General features: G+C 44.0%; 1 protein-coding gene across 1 annotated transcript in view; it reads left to right on the top strand.

Annotated features, from left to right (window-relative positions):
• TMEFF2 (transmembrane protein with EGF like and two follistatin like domains 2) overlaps nucleotides 1–21,530 on the top strand; it is a 124,577-nt gene that overhangs the window by 64,442 nt on the left and 38,605 nt on the right. Inside the window, exon 5 of the mRNA XM_071434533.1 lies at nucleotides 8,071–8,167. Coding sequence (XP_071290634.1) covers nucleotides 8,071–8,167 — 97 coding nt within the window. The remainder of the gene's footprint in view (nucleotides 1–8,070; nucleotides 8,168–21,530) is intronic.

The raw sequence follows: 21,530 nt of genomic DNA, 5'->3' as shown, positions 1-21,530 counted from the left end.
AATCTTCTTTTACCACTGGGAGTTTCATCTGTTCTGGAATAAAGAACATTTTTATGTATGATGTTGCTATCTTGCTAGCCATACTAATATTCAAAAGGATACACAGACTTAAATCAACAGCAAAGTGACAAAGATCTTAAAACTGAAGTAGTCACCAAGTGGATGCCAGACAGCTCTTTTAGGTTTTATCTTTGTTCCTTTCATTCTGTTTCTTGAAAGATGAGTAGCTGTAAGGGTTCACATTTAAGACTTCTGTTAATCTTTCCACCAGGTAGGAAGCTGGCAAAAGCACCCTTTCACTGTGGAAAGCCCTGGAAAGTCACATCACCTGTCTGGGACTCGTTTATTTTAGGCTTTGTGGAAGCATGGCTTTGGATATTTTATTTTTTTCACTGAATTTCTGTAAATTCAGTGATGTGGGTTTCTCTCTGCCTAGAATGAATGAAAATGCTCAGAACCTCAGGTGGGATGTGAATTCTTGGCAGAGGTCAGGGAAAGCACAGATGGGTAATTTCTGTGGTTTATATCCAACTGTAACATCTTCTCCGACAGAGGAAGGCAGCGCTGCCTCGTATTCCTCTAACTGAGCCCACGCCTCGTGCAGTATTTCTTCACAGAATTTGTAGGTACTGTTGTTCCAGCATGTATGGAGTCCATACATTCCATCTACAGGACTTCTGACACACAGGACCAGCCAGCCAGAAGCAGCTCACACGTGACTCTGCTTCAGGGTAGCCTGTGATGGCCATTTTCTGACAAATAAGAAAAGCGTTAAGATATTGGGCACTTTTCCTGGGCTGCAGCTTCCTACGTACCTTGACACAGTGCTGAGGTTAATGATCTGTGTGGCCAGGCAAGTCAACCTGAGGGAGGAATCAGACATCATCTTTTTTTTATTTCTCCTTGATCCTGAAAAATCTTCTGGTCCTTGCAATTTGGGCTACAGTAATTTCCTTCCAGGCTCTTTAATAATTGCCTTGATTGGTGATCCATGGCATTGCATCCTCTCAGCTGTGGCCATGTCCACTTGGTTATTTTGTTTGTCCTGTTGTGCATATTGAAATACATGAAAGCAGGGACTGATGCCACCAAAGCTTTGGCAGTATTTTAGGCATGTTTTTCCAAAAAGATGTATCTATTTCTTGAAAATTCTCCTCAAGGAAGTGAGGCTTCTTTTTAAATTAATGCAAGGCAGAGATGAATAGTCCCCATGTGCTATTTTGGCTTTTTACTCAGAGCTGTTTATGAGGAGAAGCTCTTGGCCAAGTTAAATGAACCTACTCTTCCTCACAATGGCAAATACTGTCAGTGCCGGTCATTGTACACCTTCATAAAGGTGCTGGCACCCAAATCTGCAGTGCTGGCAGCCCACAGACACCAGGCAAACATCAAATTTTGTAGGGGGACCACACAATGGTGCAATAAGCACAGCTGTTTCATGTCAGCATTCAGAAAGCTTACAATAGGGTTTTATTCAGTGAGCCATTCCTTTTGTAACACCATTAGAGTTATTTGCTAGGAGAAACTGGCCTCGACTAATCGCTTTTAATTTTTTATCAAATGCACTGTGGGAGCTGCAGGAATATGCATGAGACAGCAACAAGCAAGTGGTGTTTGTTTAGAATAAATACACTCTGAGTAAGAATTGAGTCCATTCCCTCCTGGCCATGGCTGTAGAAATGCAGACAAATCCCTGCAGAGGCCTGTGGAGGGTCATGGCCTGGCTTCAGACAGGGATGCTGCAGGAGCACCTGCTGGAAGGAGAGAGCTGCAGGCAGGCAGGTGCAGAGGAGCAGCGCTGTTCCTGGGAAACCCTAACCATCCCAGCCACTTTCAGCCATGATAAGCAAGCTTTAGGGAGTGGGAATGCTGCCAGGGGAGACCCTGGAGCCCCCAGGCAGGGTGACAGCTGGAGAAGGCTCCTGAGCTTCCAGAGATGCTGAGCTGGGCCGAGCAAGAGGCCAGCTGGGCTGACAGAGCTGCTCCAGGTGTTTGGGAAAATGCCACTGGAAAACTGGGGGTGGTGGGAAAAGAAAAGCTGACCCAAGAGAATTAGAAGGCATGCCAGGAAGGAAGACAGGAGGTAAAAACTAAAAACAGAGCAGCAGTGTTTAGTAGTAGTGGGAAACAATTTTTGTACTTGTTATTCCCCAAACTCAGGGCACTCCCAGACAGTTTTCTTGCACTAGGAGGCTCCATATCCAGGGCAGAAACACAGCCTTCACCCACAAGGTGTGGCTGAGCTCACAGGGCAGTGCACAGGGATGAGCTGCTCCAGAAGTGCTGCTTTCCTGTCTGACATCAACTCAGCATTGCACTGAAAAATCATGAATCAGCCCTACAAAAGTAGTTTTTAAAAATTATAAACATGAGAGTTCCTGGTGTTAGTTATAATCACAAGCATTTTCACCACCGCTCTAAAGCTTAGGCATACCTTTCAAAACAAATATATACATGGAAACTGAGATCCTTATATGTTCAGATAATCCACTGGTTATGATTTTTAAGAAAAAAAACATAAGCTGAGAATCACAAGAGCTGAAAAACACTGCAAATTGAGTCTGACTGGCATCAAAGCAGTGCCAGGCTCTATCTACATGGTCTTTAGCAATAAGATAAGAGCACATTTTATCAGCAATCTGAGCTGGCTGGGTGCATCTCGTTCCTCCTCGAAAACCCTGCTAGGTATTTACATCGTGCTAAAGTCATCCCATTAACCTTTTCCAGCACTTGCCTGAGAATGGCAAGGCAGAGGTATCCAAGGATGGGACCTGAGGCAGTATAAACCCTGAGAAAGGAGCTCTGATTTTCCAGGCAGCCAGCTCAGGTATGGCACAGCCCCAGTGCTGTTTAAATCACCTGCCCATATAGCAGAGAGGGGGTTTCAAGGACTCACCTGTGGTGCCATAAAGGAACCATCAAAGGCATGTTGGTGTGAAGGAGAATATTTCATTTCAATATTAAGAAGTTCTGTGTTGGGTCCTGAGCTGGGCACAGACACTGTATTCCCTGCAATAAATGATTTCCCCGGAGTGTTTATGCGTGTGAGAGAGGGCAAATTTGTATTTATTGAGATGGAGCCAGCTGGCAGGAGTAAAGCAGGGCAAGGGACGTCAGAGTTTGAATTTATTACCAATCCTGTAGGCCATTTTCCTTTCATTGTGACGGTAATGCCGTTCTGAGCCTCTGCCAGACTTTGAGGGCAGAGCCATTGGCGAGTTGACCCCCTGCTTTGCACCCTTCATTTTTCTCACTTTGCAGGTTTTGACTGAGCTAATGCTTTCAGGAAAAAAGGCTTATTGATTAGAGTGAAGTCGCTTGCAGCATCTGGGCTTTTATTGGTGCAGTTTGTGAGGTGTTGTTAGCTGTCTGGTAGTGCTTGTTCTCACACATTTAGTAAATTCTTGCTGGCTTCTCTGCCCTCCTTGCTTAGACCTTTCTCACTTTAACCACTCACCTTCTCACCTGCCCAGAGCAGTCCTGTTAGGACTGAAGCCTGTGGCAAGATCACCTCAGCTGGTCTGAAGATCATCCTCCTCCACTACGTTTTAATTTGCACATTGTCTTTCATTCTGCAATACAAAAATGGCCATCAACTCTCATCTCCATGCGATCTTTGTTTTTACCTAGATTTTATAGGTGAAAACAAGCATGGATACTGTTAGGATGAGCTAGAGCAAGCCTTTTTTTGAAGTTTTCCTTTCAACAATAGCAAAGATATCCCGCTATGAGGAGTCAAGTCAGAATCAGGGGTTGTGATAAGCACGTGTCTGATCACATCGATCAAAGGAAGACTACATCAGAGTAGTCATAATTCATAATTCATTATAGTCATATTTTGTATATTCAAGCATGTGGTGATGTTTTATATTGTTTCTTTGTTGTGTTCTCCTGTGTAGTTGAAATACATTGAACAAGGATTGTTGTAATAGTCCTAAAAAGCTATGTGAAGACTGAGCTGAGGCTTTCTTGAGTTTGCCCTATTACCTTCAGAGTCTTGTTAGCAAAGAGAGGTTCAAAGATCTGTGTCTAGCCAGTGTTGCCACCTGATTGTCTCTCACTCCCACGGCTCCCCAGCTACTCTTCCCACACCCCTCACTCCTCACAGTATGGTCTGTGGGGCAAGGTACCTGCATGTCCCCTGTGGCACTTTGTGTACCAGACCAAGATGCTCTGCATAGCCCTAACCATCCCACTGGAGCTGCTTTTCTGGAAACTGCAAGGAATTCATTACCATCCTGCCTTTGCCACTCATCAAGCACCTTGGGAAGACACTGAGCAAGGGTTATTCAGCAGCTCAAGCACAGAGATTTTGATGTCTACATTTTAAAACCTCTAAACCACTGATCCATAGAGCATGAGTCTGGGAAGCTGTGTGACTGAAGTCCTAGCATGATTTTTTGGGGTTGTAGCTACAACCATTTTGTAGGTCTGTACCTACAGAAGACTTCAAAGAGATTGAATGTAAAGAGAAATTAGAGGTGGCTGTAGTGGCAGTGGGCGTTTTAGGGGCTTTTAGTTTTCTCCTGATGTTACAGAAAATAAGCACAGGGTCAAGCCAATCTACTGATGATACTTTCAATCTGTTTTTTTTCAGCTAGGGAGACAGAATAAAATGCCTCAGAAATGGTTTCTTTCTTGTGAGACCTGCAAACAATACAGACATTCTTGAAACCACAGCTATCTCATCAGAGCACTGTGAGAATGCCAGAGAAGGACCAAATGATTAAAACTGGAGCTGTTGTGATTCCCACAGTCCATTGACTCTGTAAATTGTGTGCTTCACAGCTGAGAATTTATATTGCTTAGGAGATTGACATAGTCTCTGAAGTGACTTTCAAGTAATGTCAGTGACCTTCTAACCCTTGTTAGCACATTTCTTTGGACACTGAGTTGATAATCTTACTTAAAATTTCTCAGTTGTGTGAGTAATAAGTGGTGGGCTTCAGTGATTAGCCGCCCTGGAGCCCTACTATGTTCCTGTAGGGCCTTGGTGTTAAAACTTCAATAGTTCCTAATATGAAAACTACCTAACATGCATGAGAAGAAGACTCATTCTCTGATTTAGAAGAGGAATCCAGAAACTAGATTATTTTTTGCTAACAATTTTTTCCATTTGGGTTAGAAAAGAAGTGCAAATCAGCAAGTGCAGTGAGGGGAAAAAAAGAAAAGAGTCACCTTAGAAAATAAGCATCCACTAGTCCTCAAGCTAGAAAGCAGCAGGAAATATTGAGAAAATAACTCGTTGTAAGATGTCTGATTTATCAAAGCAGTTATCTGCACAGCATGGAGAAAACAAGCCCTGTGTGTGTCAGCTCTGGGTGTGGGTGCACATGCCAGTGGGTATGTTTGTGTAGGGAGAGAGAACACACCTATAAACAATATAAAGAATAATGTTATCTGTATTACTGACAACAGAAAGAGCATAAACAGGAGATAAACAGTTGTCTTTTTGAGTAAGGACTGCTGCACATTTGCACAATTAATGACAACATGCACATTGACTGTGGAAAGCTGGTCACAGGGCTCCTTCAGAAAAATACGAAGGAGTGACTTATTATTTTCAAATAGAAATTCAGAACTGCAATGTGCTATAGCGTGGGTGATCTTCTCCAAATCAGTTACTGCTCTTCAACATGCTCTGTCTTTCAAATGCCTTTTTTAATGGTTTAAGTAGCTATTTCACTTACTCTGTGATGTAGGACTGTGTGAGGTCCCCAGCCAAGCAGCACGTGCTGGGCAGTGATGAATAGAAACATTGCAGGGAGGAAGAGAGCAGGGCATATGTTTTAAATTAAAAGGAAATGCAAGGGAAGTGATTTGCAGAATAACAAAATAAAGAAGTTAAAGCTCCATTCCATAAAGTATATATTCTCACCCTCCTGAACTGGAGCAATTGTCATGTTTCTGATAGGTGAGGAATGCTTGGCTCTTGTAAGAAGACATCTGCCCATAGGTGCCATAGTCACTCGTTACATGTCCTGCCTAAAATCTTAACCACTGGAAATCCCCTGCCTGGGTTGGCTGTCAGAGTTATCTCCTCAGTAAAAGAGATTTCTTTGTTTAAAATGTAAATGAAACATTGCAGGCCTGGATGCAGCTGCAGGGAGGGGAGGTGGGGAGGATCTCACATGAGCCTCGTGATGTTGTGGGGCCAGAATCACACGGGCAGCACATGGAGATGCTAATGGTGTGAGGATGTGGCACCTGGACTCCTTGTCCACCCTCATACATTGGCTTTTATAACATGTGAGCCTCAATCATTTAAGGAAACAGAAAAACCACAGCTCAGCCCTTCCCTGTAAAGCCTGATGACACAGTAGAACAAAAATCCAGAGTGTGTTTTTCCTGGTTTCCCCTTTGTTTTTTCATACATGAATTTTATGGATATAAAGGTGAGCAAATTTGTACAAATAGAGCAAAGCTACCTTTTTTTTTTTCCTTTTGGGATAATCAGATAATCAGAATGCTTTTTATAGGTGAATTTTTTTCAGTTTAATATCATCTAAATTCAAGCATGACTGATAGGAAATTAATGCAGCATAGTCCATACCTAAAAATACCAACACTTCCTTTGACTATATTAAGGCTCAGGAAAAAAGCATTTTAGATAAGATCTACCTTTGGTATTTCTGTGATTTCTATCACTGTAGTATCTAAGCTTATCACAGTATTTTAATATACTTGTTTCCACATTCTCTGTTGGGAGGAAATTATATTATTCCTGTTATCACATAGTGGGAAGCATGGCAGAGGTTATATAACATGTCCAGGATAGGGAGGCAAATTTGTTGAAAAACAGGCATTGGAGTCACCCTTGCTCTTCTAGGGGCAAAAGCCCTTTCTCCTCAAACAGCTTTCAGAAAGCCTGGGATTCTCATCCTTTTTTGAGTAAATAACAAAAGCAGCTTATTCCAAGTCAGAGCCCCCTGACACAGAAGCCTCTGCTAACAACCTGGATGTACATCAGGCAGGTGATTTGTCCAGTGGGTGTCACTGGGGCTACCAACACACTCCAGCTTTGGTGGGTTGCACCCAGGTGTGCAGAAGGCTGCACCACCACGGTGCTGACTCTAAATGCACGAGAGGTGACACTGCAGAGATGCAGATAACATCATCAGTCTGAGCAGAGCTGATTGATGCTTAAAGTCTGCCTTGGTTTAATAACTCTGCAAGTGGCAGAAGGATATCACTGGGTACAATGCTTTGCTGGAGTGTGGCATCTTTCAAAAGATACCTAAGGGTGTTTATACACTTCAGTAGAAACATGGATAATGTTTCTTTTGGATCTTTTAACAAACCTTCTTTTTGGTGCCTACCTTAGTGGTCTCATTCTGTCTTTCAGTACTCAGCTGTTAGTATTTTTTTTTGCAGTCCTCTTACACTCAAATTCTGATTTTTCCCCTTAGTCCCTTCTTGTTTTTGGCTTACAGGCCAGGTACAAACCTTACACAATTGCAGACATCAGCATTGACTTTCCCCCTGGTTTCAAATTTAACCTATGCTGGAGATTGTCCTCTCCTCTGGACAGCACTAAATCTTCCCTGCCAGAGATAACTAGTCCTTGGGGCTCATAGCTGTGCTTCTGCAGAGAAAAATGTTTTGCCTTTGGAGTGGACTAGATTGCACCACAAGGCAGGTAATTTCAAAACATTTTCGAGGAAAGCATCCCCTTGGGGCCACCTCAAGGCCTTCATGGGTAAAGGACACGAGGCAGTATGTGATGCTATCAATGCCCCTCCATTATTTTCTTAGGGAACAAAGCGGCAAGGCTCAGTGGGGACATGACCTTCCTGGGCTGCAGCTTGTAGGGGTCATTGATTAAGGGGAGAGGGAAAAGGAAGGGTTTTTCTCTGGTTTTCCTTTTAACTGTGTAACTGAGGGGATTTGTCACAGGCAGCATGGAGATCTCTGTGTTGTTGGCCCGCTCAGGAGCACTGTTGGCCGGCCGTCGGCTTTGTGAGCAGCGCATTAAGCTGATGCAGTGAATAGATTTTTCTAGAAAGAGAGAAGTGCTTTGCTACAGTGCTGTCTTTACTAATGTATATTCTTCTGCTTTCCATCAAACAGTCAATGAAGGCTCAGGTGAAACCAATCAAAAAGAGACATCGACCTGTGACATTTGCCAGTTTGGGGCGGAGTGCGATGAAGATGCAGAGGATGTTTGGTACAGTAATTTGCTCTACTCTTCTATTTTAATGAATGTTGTATTATTTAAAGGTACTGTGGTTTGGAAAGCATTACAAATGTTAGATACTCTGTTTTATGCACACAGAGATTCATCTCAAAGTGACTAAGGTGGTTATCACTCTGAAAAAATGTATTTTGGAACATGCACGATTTAGACCAAGTTTAGAAACACGGTTATCCATTTTGTTGCCATTATAACTTATGTATTCCATCTGGGGTTTTACAGCTTCATACTTCAGTAAAAAATAGAATTGGGAAAAATAATTGACCTAAAGCTTTTCCAGTTAAAAAGTATCATTAGTATGATCATCATGCTAATTCATGTGTGGCATTAGAAAGGCTGGGAAATCTGTCTCACTTTTTCCTATTTTGTTGGAGTTGAAAACCTTGCCCTCAATTGCTTGAAAAAATGAGAGTGTACATTTAGACATTTTCTCAATGGAAATGGTTTTAATTTTTATTTTTTAAAAGGAGTTTCAAAATGATTTGAATTTTTTTTTATTTTAAACCTTAATTACAAAAGCTGAAGGGAAATAATTCTATCAACTCAGACTTTTATTTTTCATTTTGCCTGGGATATATTCAAACTTACATTAAGCCAACTCTGAGCTAATCATTTCATTGTGATTTTAGAATAGCCAATAGATCAAAAAGGTCACTATGCACAGAGCTGTATTTCTAACACTGCCCTAATGCCACACCTCATGTTTCTCTCTAAGTAACTAAACAGATTTAGAGAGAGAATGCTGCTGTCTGGATGGTGCCTCTGGAGCTGTGAGCTAGTGGTAGCTAAAGGATGGATACACAAACCTAGTCAGTGAGGTGTCAGTAAAGCACTGAGGCCAGAGCTCTAGTGGGGAGAATCAGAATGGAGCAGAGAGGAGTCAATAAATGATGGTGAGCATGATAGCTGGGCCCAGTGTTGGGCAGCTGACCCCACCCAGGCAAGGCATCCGTGCACCCTGCTCAGGCATGAAATTAGGAACAGTTCTGCTGTTGAGTGAAGGAGCTCAGGAATATGGTCATGGTTATCCATTTATGCTCTTTTTGGTTTTGTCTTGCCAGCCTCTTAGTAATCTCTGGTTCTAGTCCTTAAAAAAACCTCAAGCAAAAAAACCACTGAGTCCTTGCTTTGGCTTCAGACATAAAAAGGAATTGTGGTGTTGAAAAACAGGAGCAAGGTGCATCATGGTTATAGGTTTCAGTAATGTAATGAAATTTGTGAGTAAGAAATTGCCTAATGTTGACTTTGCTTAAGAAAATTACCCCAGGTGTTACGATTTTCATTGTCTCCTTGACTGGTTGTCCTTGAGAGCTTTGGTGGTGCAGTGTAGAAACAAAACCACGGTGAAATTAATATATCAAAATTCACAGTCTAGTGCTCATGTTTTCATAATTAAGTGTGCTTCCAAATTGGAAGGCAGGAGAAGAGAGGGGCAAGGAATAAAATTAGCTACAAGATAACATTATTAATCATAAGCACTGAGTAGCAGTGTTTATTTTTTTCCAGAAATAGCTTGGTAAAACTGCCTGATCCAACTTACCCCAGTGTTCCCACTGCAGCTTTTGCACAATCTAATTCCTCCCCTTTGAAACAAGTTGGCTTTTACAGAGCAGCAGAATGATGGCAGGAGCTGAGGTGCTCAGTCTTTATTGACAGGCACTCTTCCTGCAGGGGAAGGTGCTTCTGGGGGCAGGAAGCAGGGAAGGGCTGGCACTGGGAAGATGCTCCCAGACAAACTGTTAGGAGGCAGGAAAGCCAATTCCCATCCAAAAACCCAAACCCCATCTAAAGCCTGTGAAAGGTGTGCTTTGAAGTAACCAATTTCATATGCCATAACTGAGCTCTATTTTCCTGTCTTTGCCCCCTGATTAGTCTTGGATAAGCATCTTCCTAAATAATGAGCCTTCTGGCTGTCAGCTTTTCATTATTTTTATTTCTAGAATAAAAGCAGAATAAGTATGGAGGTTGTTGATCCCTCTTTCCAATATATGTTAGCTGAATTGTCATGTTTGGCACCAGAGGCACATGTTGCCCCACTCCCCTTGCCAAGAAATGTCAATTTATTATTTGTTCACTATTTTTATGTGGATCAAGTATCAGATGTAAGCAGGGCTCTTTTAGCTCCCTCACCTGACTGATGAGGTTTGTAAAATCCAAACGGGGCCAGCAGTTCCTGGTGGTCCTGGGACCTGCTTTACAGGATGTCAATCCCAGCAGCAGCAGTGAATCCCTGTCAGTCAGGAACAGTCTGAGGTGCAGGGTCAGTGCCTGATCTGCTCCAGGTGAGAGGAATGGTAGCAGAGCCAGACTTCAGAGGGCTGGAGATGCAAGGCTGGCTGTTTGCCTGCTATTTCTAGGGTGCCAGAGTAGATCAGAAAAGAGAGCACAGGTGTGATAGCAGATGTGGTTGGGCTGCTGATGATTTAAAGTGACAATTGACATTCTTCTCTATTGTCACAGTCTATATTTTGCAGACCGTTATCTCTAGTTTAACTCTACTTTTTTTTTTTTTTTTTGGTTATTCATTGCCAGTTGTCACTCATCTAAATTGTGCTATTGTGTTCTGTCACCATTATTTTTAATTCTTTTTATTTGTGAAAAACCAATCTGTTAATGGCTAGACCTCTGGGATTCTAATTCTGGGGGGTTGGCACACAGAAGATTACTTGAAGCAGTAAGATTTGTGTGAACATTTTCTGGAAAGTGCTGAGGAAAGGCAGGAAAGAAACCTCTGTAATAACAGGTTTTCCATGGCATGCAGAAGCACACATGTGTTATTATCCCATTCTGCAGTCAAGTATCATGAGAGTGAATGCAATTTGGCATTCCATTAGTGAATCTCTTTCTTTAAGTCAAAAACAAAGACTGTTCACTTGAAAGTCTTTAACATCTTGCTGCTTTAATATGTGAAAGCTTCTTGTCACTAAGAGGATCGTGTATTACTGGCATTATTCCCACCTTTAATGCATTTTGCACCAGTGGGCTTCATGAATATTTAAAGCAGGGCAGTGGCTACACTCTTTAGCACGGGGTTGCAATCTATTGGTAAATCAGACATTTGGTGTTGCTTGCTTTGGGTTTTATTTCTGAGCTGGCTAAGGAATAATTGATTTTGTATGACAGGGCTACTCAACATAACACCCCGAGAGATATACTTAAAAGGAATTGAAGAATGAGGCGTAACGTTTTGAGCCGTGCTGTATTGCTCAGCTCTTCCAAAAAGCATCTATGAAACACTCACTGGACATAAATAGTGCTCACCAAATGGAGTGCCTGCTCTCTGCTGGAGTGGCTCAGTGTCAGTGCAGAACCATGTCAGAAACCTGGGCTCCAGCATTAATCTCCTCCTTGTGAGCCGCTGAGTAAATAAGAGCACTCCCTACACTGGACAAGCCATGGTTTGGATAAATACTGGGCAGCTGTTTCAGAGGTCCACTAATATGTCCAAAGTGGAAGGAGATAAAGAATAAGAAAGATCCTTTGGTTGAGTTTCCAGTTGGAAAATGCTGACAATTAGAGGATGGGAATATTTTCTTAAAACGAGATTAAAGCCTGCAAACCTCTGACTTGCAGAGTTAATCAAAATCAAGATGATGAATTGAGGTTAAATATGCATGCTTTCCCTTTGCATTGCAGTGCCAGCAGGTCAGCCAGCAGCAGTGTGGAAGTGCAGCAGTGCCCACAGTAAGATGCAGGTTGCTAGCTGGAAGGCAGACACACAGTGGTCTGCTCAGGGAGAGCTTCCCCTACAGCCTGGCAGTGTCCAAGGAGGTGAGGAGATCTCCTCCAGAGTGCCCCTCTGCCTGCTCCTTCCTCCCTCTGGAGGCAGCAGCTCCCTGGCAGGAGGTGCCTGACCCTGGAATGGGCCACTGGTTTGTACCAGAGATAAAAAGGTGCCTAAATGCCCCTGCTGCTTCCTGCAATTTGGTCCCACTCACCCCAAGGACTTCTCCTTGGCTGGGAGTGGAGTACCATGCTCTGCAATAGGCACTGTGCTCGTGGTAGGAAACTTTCTTCCTTCCTCACAAGCCTGGCCCACAATGGAGGAGCCTTTTCCATTCCTTGCAAGTGGACAAGGATCCCACTGGGCAGGTTCAGCTCAGGAGAAGATGCTGAAGCCATTCTTGAAGGTCTCTGATGACCACAAGCTGGGACTTGGAGGGAGGCATCCAGGCCTGGAGGAAGGAGCCGGGCTTGGTCAGTGGAGAAGGAAGGAGGGCTGGTCCCAGGTGTGCTGTGCCCTGGGTGGCATTCCCAAGTGGCATTCCCAGGTGAGGAGGTGACACTGCAGCATAATTACAGCAGGTCCTTGTGTCCTGTGCCTCTGTCCACATGGCTGGGACAATAAACTCCACTCACCCACAGCAGACAGGTACATACACAAAAGCTATTACAAAGATGAGCTCTTTCAGCCCCTCATTTCATATTTTACTCCTAATCACTGGTACATTTAGTTTGGGTAAATGCTCCTATAAGGCAAGTGAACAGTCAGAAGCACGTGAGGAGGGTGAAACCACATTCTCATGCAAATAAGTGGCTCTGTAAATGGGAGATATCTGTGCAAATCATGCAGCTGCCATCTGCAGCAACCCCTGCAATCAATACTGCCCCAGCAATCAATATTTATCTTTATTATTGTATAGAAAGAAAACATAAAAGAAACTAATGATTTTGCCAGCTTCTCGATCCACACAGCAATTAGGTCAGTCAGTTTTGGCTCCCTTCCCCCTTCCATCAGTTGCTCTCAAGCAGAGCATTTGCAAACAAGATGCTGTACTGCTCTAAAGTACTAAAAGGTGGTTTGAAGTCTCACATACATTACACGGGTATTGGCTGCTTCATGTTCAGCAGTGTGTATAATAACTATGTGTGACCTACTTGTTCCAGATGCAGAAACAACGAGCTGCTTTAACATCTGCAATGTCCCAGACATTATACAGTAGATATGCTGCTGTTTGCTGCTGCTTTTCCTTCTCTTCTAGTGAAAATATAGATCTGTGTTCATAGCTGGGCATAACACTTACACATACATGTTGGACTTGTGCTCCAATAAGCACAGGAATGGAATAAAATCATTAAAATTGCACAGTTCTGCAAAAACTTACATTTCTGCTTAGCTTGAGATCATACCTAAGGCATGAAGTGGAGCTGCTGCTGCATAAATCTTCACATGGAGATTAGTAGTCATGTCTAATAAGAGTCCAGGCAAGGGTTTGCAGAGGGAATTAAAGGCACTGGAGCACAATCTCTGCATTGCACAGCAGCTGATGACCAAGCAGGTTGCACCCTCTCACACCCATGTCACTTATCCTAGCCCCAGCCTGATAGCAGAGCTACTTCCAGTGCCTGCCCAGAAATTAGCCCACTTCTGTCTCAGTTACGTGCTAATGTTTCAATTGGTGTGTGTTCTGTAGTTAAGATTTTGAAATAAAAGGAAAGCAGCTGACTTCCATGGAAACTGTTGAGATAAGTGTAGGGACACCATTCAGTGGGTTAAGAGTCAGCAATACTGGAAAAAATGTGGCCTAAGCAACTGAAATTAGTCAATGAAGCACTTGCAATGAAAAGCAAAACTTGAGGAATATTAGAAAAAGCAAGACGATGTCTACCCTGTCTGTATGTGATGTTTTAATTACAAAGCCTGCTCTAAGAAAGGGCCAGGTTGGAGGCTTTTCTAGGAAGTTGGTCAGCCAGATCCTGCTGCCTGTAGTATGAGAGCTGAAGAGAGAACCCAGCCATGCTTCTTCATTTGGGACTTGGGAAAAAAAACGCCATATGAACAGACACAAAAGTGGGAAAACTAGCAAAATACAAAATTGTAGCTTGAATTGTTGTCCACAGCACAAGAACAACATTGCAGCAGTTCCAGCTTAGGTGAAAGATTTGGCTTATTAGAAACCAGTGTCTAGACATCATATTAGGGTCAGAAAATAAGGTCCCCAGGTGAGCATTGCATGAATGCCATGGTTCCTGTCAGGTTTCTCTTTGGCAAGCTGCTGAGGTACTGTAGGACTCTTTCTGAGGGCAGTTTCAACCTACACTGGCCTAGGTGTAAAAGTGACTTTGTTCCCAAGCATAAACAGGGAAAGATCCCCACAGCCTTCAGAAAGACCCAAAATCAAGCCAAAAATAGGTGATTTTCCTCTTTCTCAGAAGGAGTCTGCAGAAAGAGCCAGGAAAGGTATGGAAAAAGCAGTTGGCTCTATCTTCAGCAGCCCTGAGAAAAGCTGTGGTCCAGATCTCCAGAGGAGGATGAGGGAATGAGCACCTTGTGTTTCTAAACTGATTGCACTACTAGTGCCCTGGCCAGAAAGGTATTGCTTGGAAAAATGATGGCTTGTTTGGCCAGCTGGTGAAATTGTTGTACTCTACATATATATTTTCTGGGTTTAGTTAAAAACAGCCATTTTTCCCAGTCAGGTGAGTTTCACAGAATCACTTTACCATCTCTGCATCCTTCATCCTGTGCCAAAATAGCCTATTTAATTTTGAAGTGAGACTGATTCCCAACTCTTTTAGGATGATGGTTAGGAGAATTTGACTTTTCTCTCTGTTGAGTCAACACAATCCTTCAGAGGCATGTGTTCATTTGAGTAAGTCCTGCCTTTCCAGATTCTCAGGATTTATTTTCTTAATAACATGCTTAAAAAAAAAAACAAGACTTGCTTTAACATAAGCCAAGATTGTCTGGAGTTACTTATACTTCATAGTGTTTTATTACCAATACACTTTGGAACACTCTGGTAAATAATTCAGCCTACACAAAGAAATTGGCTATATTTTCTCTATACATCGAGGAAGTCTGTCGTGTAGACTATATATCATGGCTCTAAATGTTCTCAGATAAATGCAAGCCCACATTGTATTCCATCTGTACTACTCACCCAAGCAGGTTTTTAAGGACCCTATATGACACATCCATCTCTTATCCAAAAACTAGAATCTCTAACATTTGGTTTTGTAATAAAAATGACATTTTTTATCTTTTGCAATTACAGCAAAACCTGCTGTGTGTCCAGGGAATAATACTCTACACAATCATAAAGCTTATAGATCTTTTTTTTCCTTGTGCTCCTCTTTTCAGATGCTCACCCAAACTTGGTTTTCAGAAGGTGAACTGCCAACTTAGGGAAGTCAAAGGAAGTTATCCCACTGACTTCAGTGAAACAAAAGTTCCCTCCCAGTTTGATAACTATGGAGTAACTTCTCAGTAGCCTGTGGAGCCTTTTGCTGGTAGAAGGGAGAACAAACTCAGTTGGAGTGTGAATGCTCTGTCAGTCTTACAGTGCAAAGGAATAACTTGGAAATTGTGATGATAAAAGCAGAATTTGCCTTACTGACTGCTTCAGTTGCTTCAGAGGAAATATTGATTTGTGAAAAGCCAAAAAATAATTTCTGAGATTTTTGGGGGAGGTTTTATGTCTTACCATACCATGCTCTTGTAGGAGCAAAACACAAATTCTTCTGAAATTCAAGGGGAGGAAGGCTTGTAAGAGACACAGTCATCATTTGTTCTTTGCAATTAGTAGTCTGTCAACATTAGAGTTGGGGGGAAAAAGCTGCAATAATTTCAAAAGAATAGCTCAGCATAGATCAATTTTCCTGTTAGGTTTCTGTGGCCAAGATCCCTATCTGTGTGTGTGTGTGGATGGGAGACATGGAGAGGTGGGTGGTCAGCAGGGAGGAAATGTAAAGCTGACTTGCAATTAGTCCAGTTGGCTGTTTGCTGAAGAGTGGGGAGGAGCTGCAATGGCTGCTCATATTCATGGAGGGTTTTGGGGACAGTACCCAAGGGGGAAGGGAGGTTGGCCTCTCCTGCCTTCCCTGTGCCTGGCTGGGGGGCTGGAATGGCTCACCCAGCAGGAGCAGGTGAATTAAAGGTTGCTGTGCTGGGGGCAGCTGGGGGATGTGAGGTGGCAGCATCGAGGTGGTGTGGCTGTGGCACTGTGTTAGCACTGCCCTGTTGCTGTTACAGGGCTACACATGTGTGGCTCAGCATCGTGTGAGGCAGCAACAGCATCCCTCTCTCTTTCCAGGCAGTGTCTAGGTACAACATGACAGCATGGTGGAGAGCCACCATTTCATGTGTCCAGATCAACAGGGGAACAAATGAACTCAGAGTTTGGGGTTTTTTTACTCCTCTGCCACCAGCGCTGACCAGCGTTTTCAGTCCTGGGTAGGAAAGCGTCCTGGCCTTCTGAGCACGTGCCTTGATCTGCATTGGGAGGAATGGCTTTGGCAGTCTGTTTTGTGCTCCTGCTGTAATACAGGGTGTTGTAAGGACCACCCAGGTCCTGCTGCTTTGTGAGAGGGACACAGGAGGGTCCCTTTGTGCCCTGCAAGGGCAGCGCTGTGCGCGGGTGCTGCCCGGAGCTGTGTGAGGTCTGGTTTGTGCCCCCACGGTGATGTTGGTTGTGTAATCCCATGGCTGGGAGAGCCTGGGCTCACCAGGCTGTGAAAGTGCACATAAGGGATGATAATATGGTAATGCACATCAGATATTAATGTGCATTGACACATAATCGTCTGCGTACATCAAGGCATTACAGCATGAAAGAGCAAGTGCAAAGGCCTTGCAGAGCGACGTGCTTTTGCACCTTTCTTCTCCCCCTGTTCTCTCTTAGCCTTGTTATTTAAAAGGAAGCTTCCCTTCTTCCCTGGCCCCCCATTTAGGCAGAGTCATCCCCCAGCAGTAAGGAGAGCGGTGCCTTCCTGACGGCCTATTTAGGCGCAATAAAAAGCCGATTGGCCTAATGCGCAATCAAGAAAAGAGTGACATTTATTGCTTTGGTTTTATGATGCTGTGAACTGAGCAAGATTTGGAGCCTTACAGTGCCTTCAGGGGGCAGGAGATCACCAGCAATGAATTGTATTTATACCTTTTCCAATTTCCTACTAGCGTTTTAGCAATAAATAGACTGTGTTGTTATTGAGTTTTATGTAAGTATGTTTACGAAAGCAGGAATACAACTTTGTAGCTCAGAATTACATGTGTTGGCTAAATAGATCAACAGAGAGAATAACTATGTAAAACACTGGCAAAGCACTTACCAATTTATTATCAAATGTCTTAATGGAATGCTTCATCTCTTCCATCCCACTTTATGTTCACTATTAAAATAGAACTGCATCCATTGCAGAAGGTCGGAGGCTCCTTCACACACCCGTGTAGGAACATCAAGGCCACGGTTTGTTCACACATCTAAACCATTAAAAATACATCCCATGCATTAAATATGAGACTGAGGAAAACTCAGTGGGAGCTGACGCACAGGGCTGACCTCAGCTCTCACAGCCCCTGCAGAGTGGCAGGTGTTCCTTCCTCACAGAGCCCAGCTCCTGCCCCAGTCCCTTCCCATGTGTGGGCTGCAGCTAAAAGCCTGTGTGAGGTGTCCCCAGACATGCAGATTTAATTGCTGTGTCTCAGCCTGCCCATTTGGTAATGGAGCTCTCCCCTGTGGAACAGCACAGGTGCCCCAGGGACATCCATCCTGGCCAGTGCACAGCACTTGCTCCTTTCAAGGAGCTGCAGGTGGATTCCACTGATCTGTGTGCCAGCCCTGAAGAAGGTTACTCTCATCCCTTTAGTTTGCTGGCAAGGACATGTCCTTGAGATGGCACATTGCAGTCATTCCTCTGTCTTCCTTTCCCTGGCAGCAGCACTGTCCCTTGGGGCTTGATCCCAAAAGCAGCCGGCCCGTGGTCATCATGAGGCAGATCCCCAGCCAGCAGGAATGCCTGGTTTTGTACAGCAGCTTTTACCTACAGCCCTGAAGGCTCTGAGGAAAAGAAGGTTACTACTGCACCCTCCTTCTTGCCAATGCAGTGATTTGCTTGGGTGCCAGGCTCATACCTGTGGGCTGAAGTAATGTGAGGTTATCCTGCACACAGATGACCTTTCTGCCTGTGCAGGAGGTGCAAACAATGCCTGAAGGAAAGCCTGGAAGTATCCTGCTAAAATTTCATTGAATAGCAGACTGGATTTTGTTTTGTAGTTGAGGAGAGCTGACCAAGCAGGGTATCCTGAAATGGGTGGCCAGTTCAGATGGTGCTGCCCCAGGCAGGTACCCCTGGTTAGGGTGGGGTGCTGATAACACCAAGGTTGTGGGTCCAACCCCTGCGTGGGCTGTTGTACCTAAGGTGATCCTTGTGGGTCTCTTCCACCTCAGTGCTCTGTGAATCCCTGAGGAAGCAGGAGGCACACATGTTTAAGGACACAGAGGGGTTTATGGGGAGAGCTGGGCTGGGCTTGCACATGTGGCGGCACACTTCACACTCAGCAATTCCTTTACCACAGTTTTTGTTCATTTTAGGAAGGTCCCCACTTCCCTTCCCCACCAGCAGTGGATAGCTCATGTGAGCAAGGGCTGGGGCTGGCAGCACACTGGTCTCTGCTAGCCAAAAGGCCATCATCCCTTTACTTGCAAATCAGAGTCCACTTTGCACTTTCAGAAGTAACTTCTAGTGTTAGCAGAAGTTTAAGCAGAAATTTGTGGTTGGTCCCAGACAGAGCTGTAGTTCTTTGTGAGCAGATGGATCCTTCCTGCCTGGCAAGGCCCATGCCAGGACCTACAGCTAGATAGTGCCCCATGCTTCCCACTGGATCTTGCAGTATTCCCACTGGCTGTTCAATCCAGGGTGAAACTGTGGGATTTGTGGAAACAATTTTCATTATTCTGCTAGCTTCAAAATAGGAGTGAACAGTATCAGCAATCTGAGGCACACAGCAATAAACTGTTCATGAAGGACAGTCTCAGATGTTTACAGAGAGAGAAACAGTCAGCAAAGCTTTGTTTTAGCACAGACCATGGAGACGTGAAGGACACCAGGGGCAGGCAAACCATAGGCGTTTATTTTATTCTGTGAGTTCTAAATAAACTTTACACATTAGATACCTGCAGACACTCGAATTGACATGTGAACAGAATTAGAATTTTTTTCTCTGGTCACACAGCTACCACGTGGGCTTGTCCATGAATCTTCAAACCCAGTCATCAGCCTTGTGATTCTCTGTTTGGCTTTAAAGCATCCAGTATAGCAAAGATCACTTTATACAGCTTAGTATCTTTAAAATAAGAATGATATTTAGAAGGACAAGAAAAGAGAGAGAGGGACACATTTATTTTGCCCTAAAGTTGTTAGCCTACAATTCAATGTTGAGGGCACCAGAGGCATTGGGAAGCTAGGTGAAGGTCATGCTATAATTGGGGCTGTGAATTGTGAAAAGGAAGCAAAGGTGAAGTTTGTAATTTTTTTTGTCAAAAATTAGGAATTAGGACTCAAGTTGCACTGCAGATAAAAGATTTTTTTCATGAGCTGCAGTCTCCAGGATGACTTCTTGAAAGCTGGAGGAGCATGAGCCCAGCTCCTCACTGAGCTCTGGGAAGCAGCCAGTGCCCAGGGACTCTCTTCAGGCTGTACAGCAGGGTGTCTCCAGGAGCAGCCCATGGTTTTGGAGTGTCCTCCATGAGCTGCCATGCAAAAAATGCTTGAAAAATGCTTGAAAAATCCATGGGTGTTTTTAAGCACTGCTAGTCCATCCCTGCTATGCAGCAGCAGTGTGGCAGCTGTAGCCCAAGCTCCTGGCTCTGTCTCCAGCTACATTCCCAGAATGTGTTGCATTTGGTATGCAAGGAAGGCCATCCGTAAATATATTCACCACTTTAGTGCATTTTAGCTTGACATATGTCCAGTAAACAATATTTTGGGCTCTTGCAGTTAAAAAAAAAAAAATCACCTGATTATTCAGCGCTTCCTTCTGTTATGATGCTTTGGGGTCCTTCAAATCATTTTCATTATGCACTACATAATAATAAAAATCTCCATGCAGTATGCTGATAATTCTGTGCGTGGTCTCTGTGATTTCTAATTGTTTGAATAACAGGATGCTATTGAAATGCCATGCAGAAACATTGCATCACACTGAGGGAATCAAGCTTTTCTCCTTTTACTCCTGGTGAAGATAAACATTTGAACAGTTGAAATAAGTAAAATATCCCAGGGAAGCCACCGTGCAAAGTAGGCATGCTAAAGCCCTTAGTGCAGAAGCAGGGCTGCAAAGGACAAAAAGGAAAAATAAATTAGATAAATAAATAAGTAAGTAACAAATATTGAATGGAAGGCACTCAAAATGAGCCGTGCTTTTCTTCTCCTGTGATCTTAAAGCAGAAGAGAAGCACTAGCAGACCCAGGAAAGAAATACTGCGTGCTATTTTTGTGCTGCCATTATAAAATATGTATTGTTTATTGTTCTGCACTGCAGCTAAAGTTTTGCATCAACCTCAAAAATTACAGCAAATTTTGTTTTGAAGGAGACACGCAGAGTCTCTATTCTTTAAGCCTCTTAATGATATTCTTAAGAGTGCAGTGATAGGATTTCAGTCTCCTGGCAAGCACAGACAGGTTGTAGGGTATGATTCATAGAAAGTGTAAAACACTGTGTGCCAGTGTGCACTCTGAATATATTTTATGCATATGTATGTCAGTGGATATATGATGTTCAGTGCATGCCAAAGCAGGCAATGATGCCAGGCAGTTTTAGGTGCCATCTTCTTGGGCTGTGCTCCACGTGCTGCAGAGACCACTCTGGGGTACCTGAATTTGGCCAGACCACCAAAGGTCCCTGGTGACTGCACTGAGTGTGTCAGGACCTTGTCTCTCTGTTAGGAGTGTCATGGTGCCAGCCCAAGGCTGCTGCAGGGCTGTCTGAGACCACTGTGAAGCTCACAGGTGTGCTTGGAGATGGGCTGAGGGTCAGAAGCTCAGATTTGTGTGCTCCTTTTGACACTCACATCAAAACATAGGTGTGTCCAAGCAGCCTGGAGCAATCCAGTTTTGCTGCCTGTGTGTGCAGGTGGCTTTGTGGGTGGGTGATGTGCTGAGATGGGTACAGAGGTGACCTGTCCCTGCTCCCCAGTGAAGGGCTGTCACAGGCTGCGTGTCTGAGCGAGCTAGCTGAGCTCCCAGAGGTTCACCTTGCCCAGTCCCTGCCTGGAGCTCATTCAAATGTCTCTGCATGATGTTGTGTTGAGACATGAAACACCCCCAAAGCTGCCTGGGTAAATGAGAGCTCCCACCAGCCTCCTGACAGCCGCGCTACAATGCCTTGTTCCAGTGTCGAGGTGTAATGTTAAGCCTGGCTTCATTTCAGCTTGCCTGCTGCTAATGTCAACAAAGATGCCCTGTGTACCAGAAAGAAAAACCTTGGTGGTAGAGAAGGCATTTGGGACTGATTGCCAGGTTCTTTATGCAGGCATATATACTGCCAGGTTTGCTTTAAATGGGCATTTAATGTCCTACTGGGAGGGGCAGGGGGCCTGGAGAGGTCTGTGCTGAC

This window comes from Agelaius tricolor, unplaced genomic scaffold (assembly GCF_023055355.1).
Source record: "Agelaius tricolor isolate 1412-34295 unplaced genomic scaffold, bAgeTri1.0.p SCAF_10, whole genome shotgun sequence".
NCBI classification, from domain to species: domain Eukaryota; kingdom Metazoa; phylum Chordata; class Aves; order Passeriformes; family Icteridae; genus Agelaius; species Agelaius tricolor.
The sequence above is the reverse complement of the archived record's forward strand: the minus strand, read 5'-3'. Positions and strand labels throughout refer to the sequence as shown.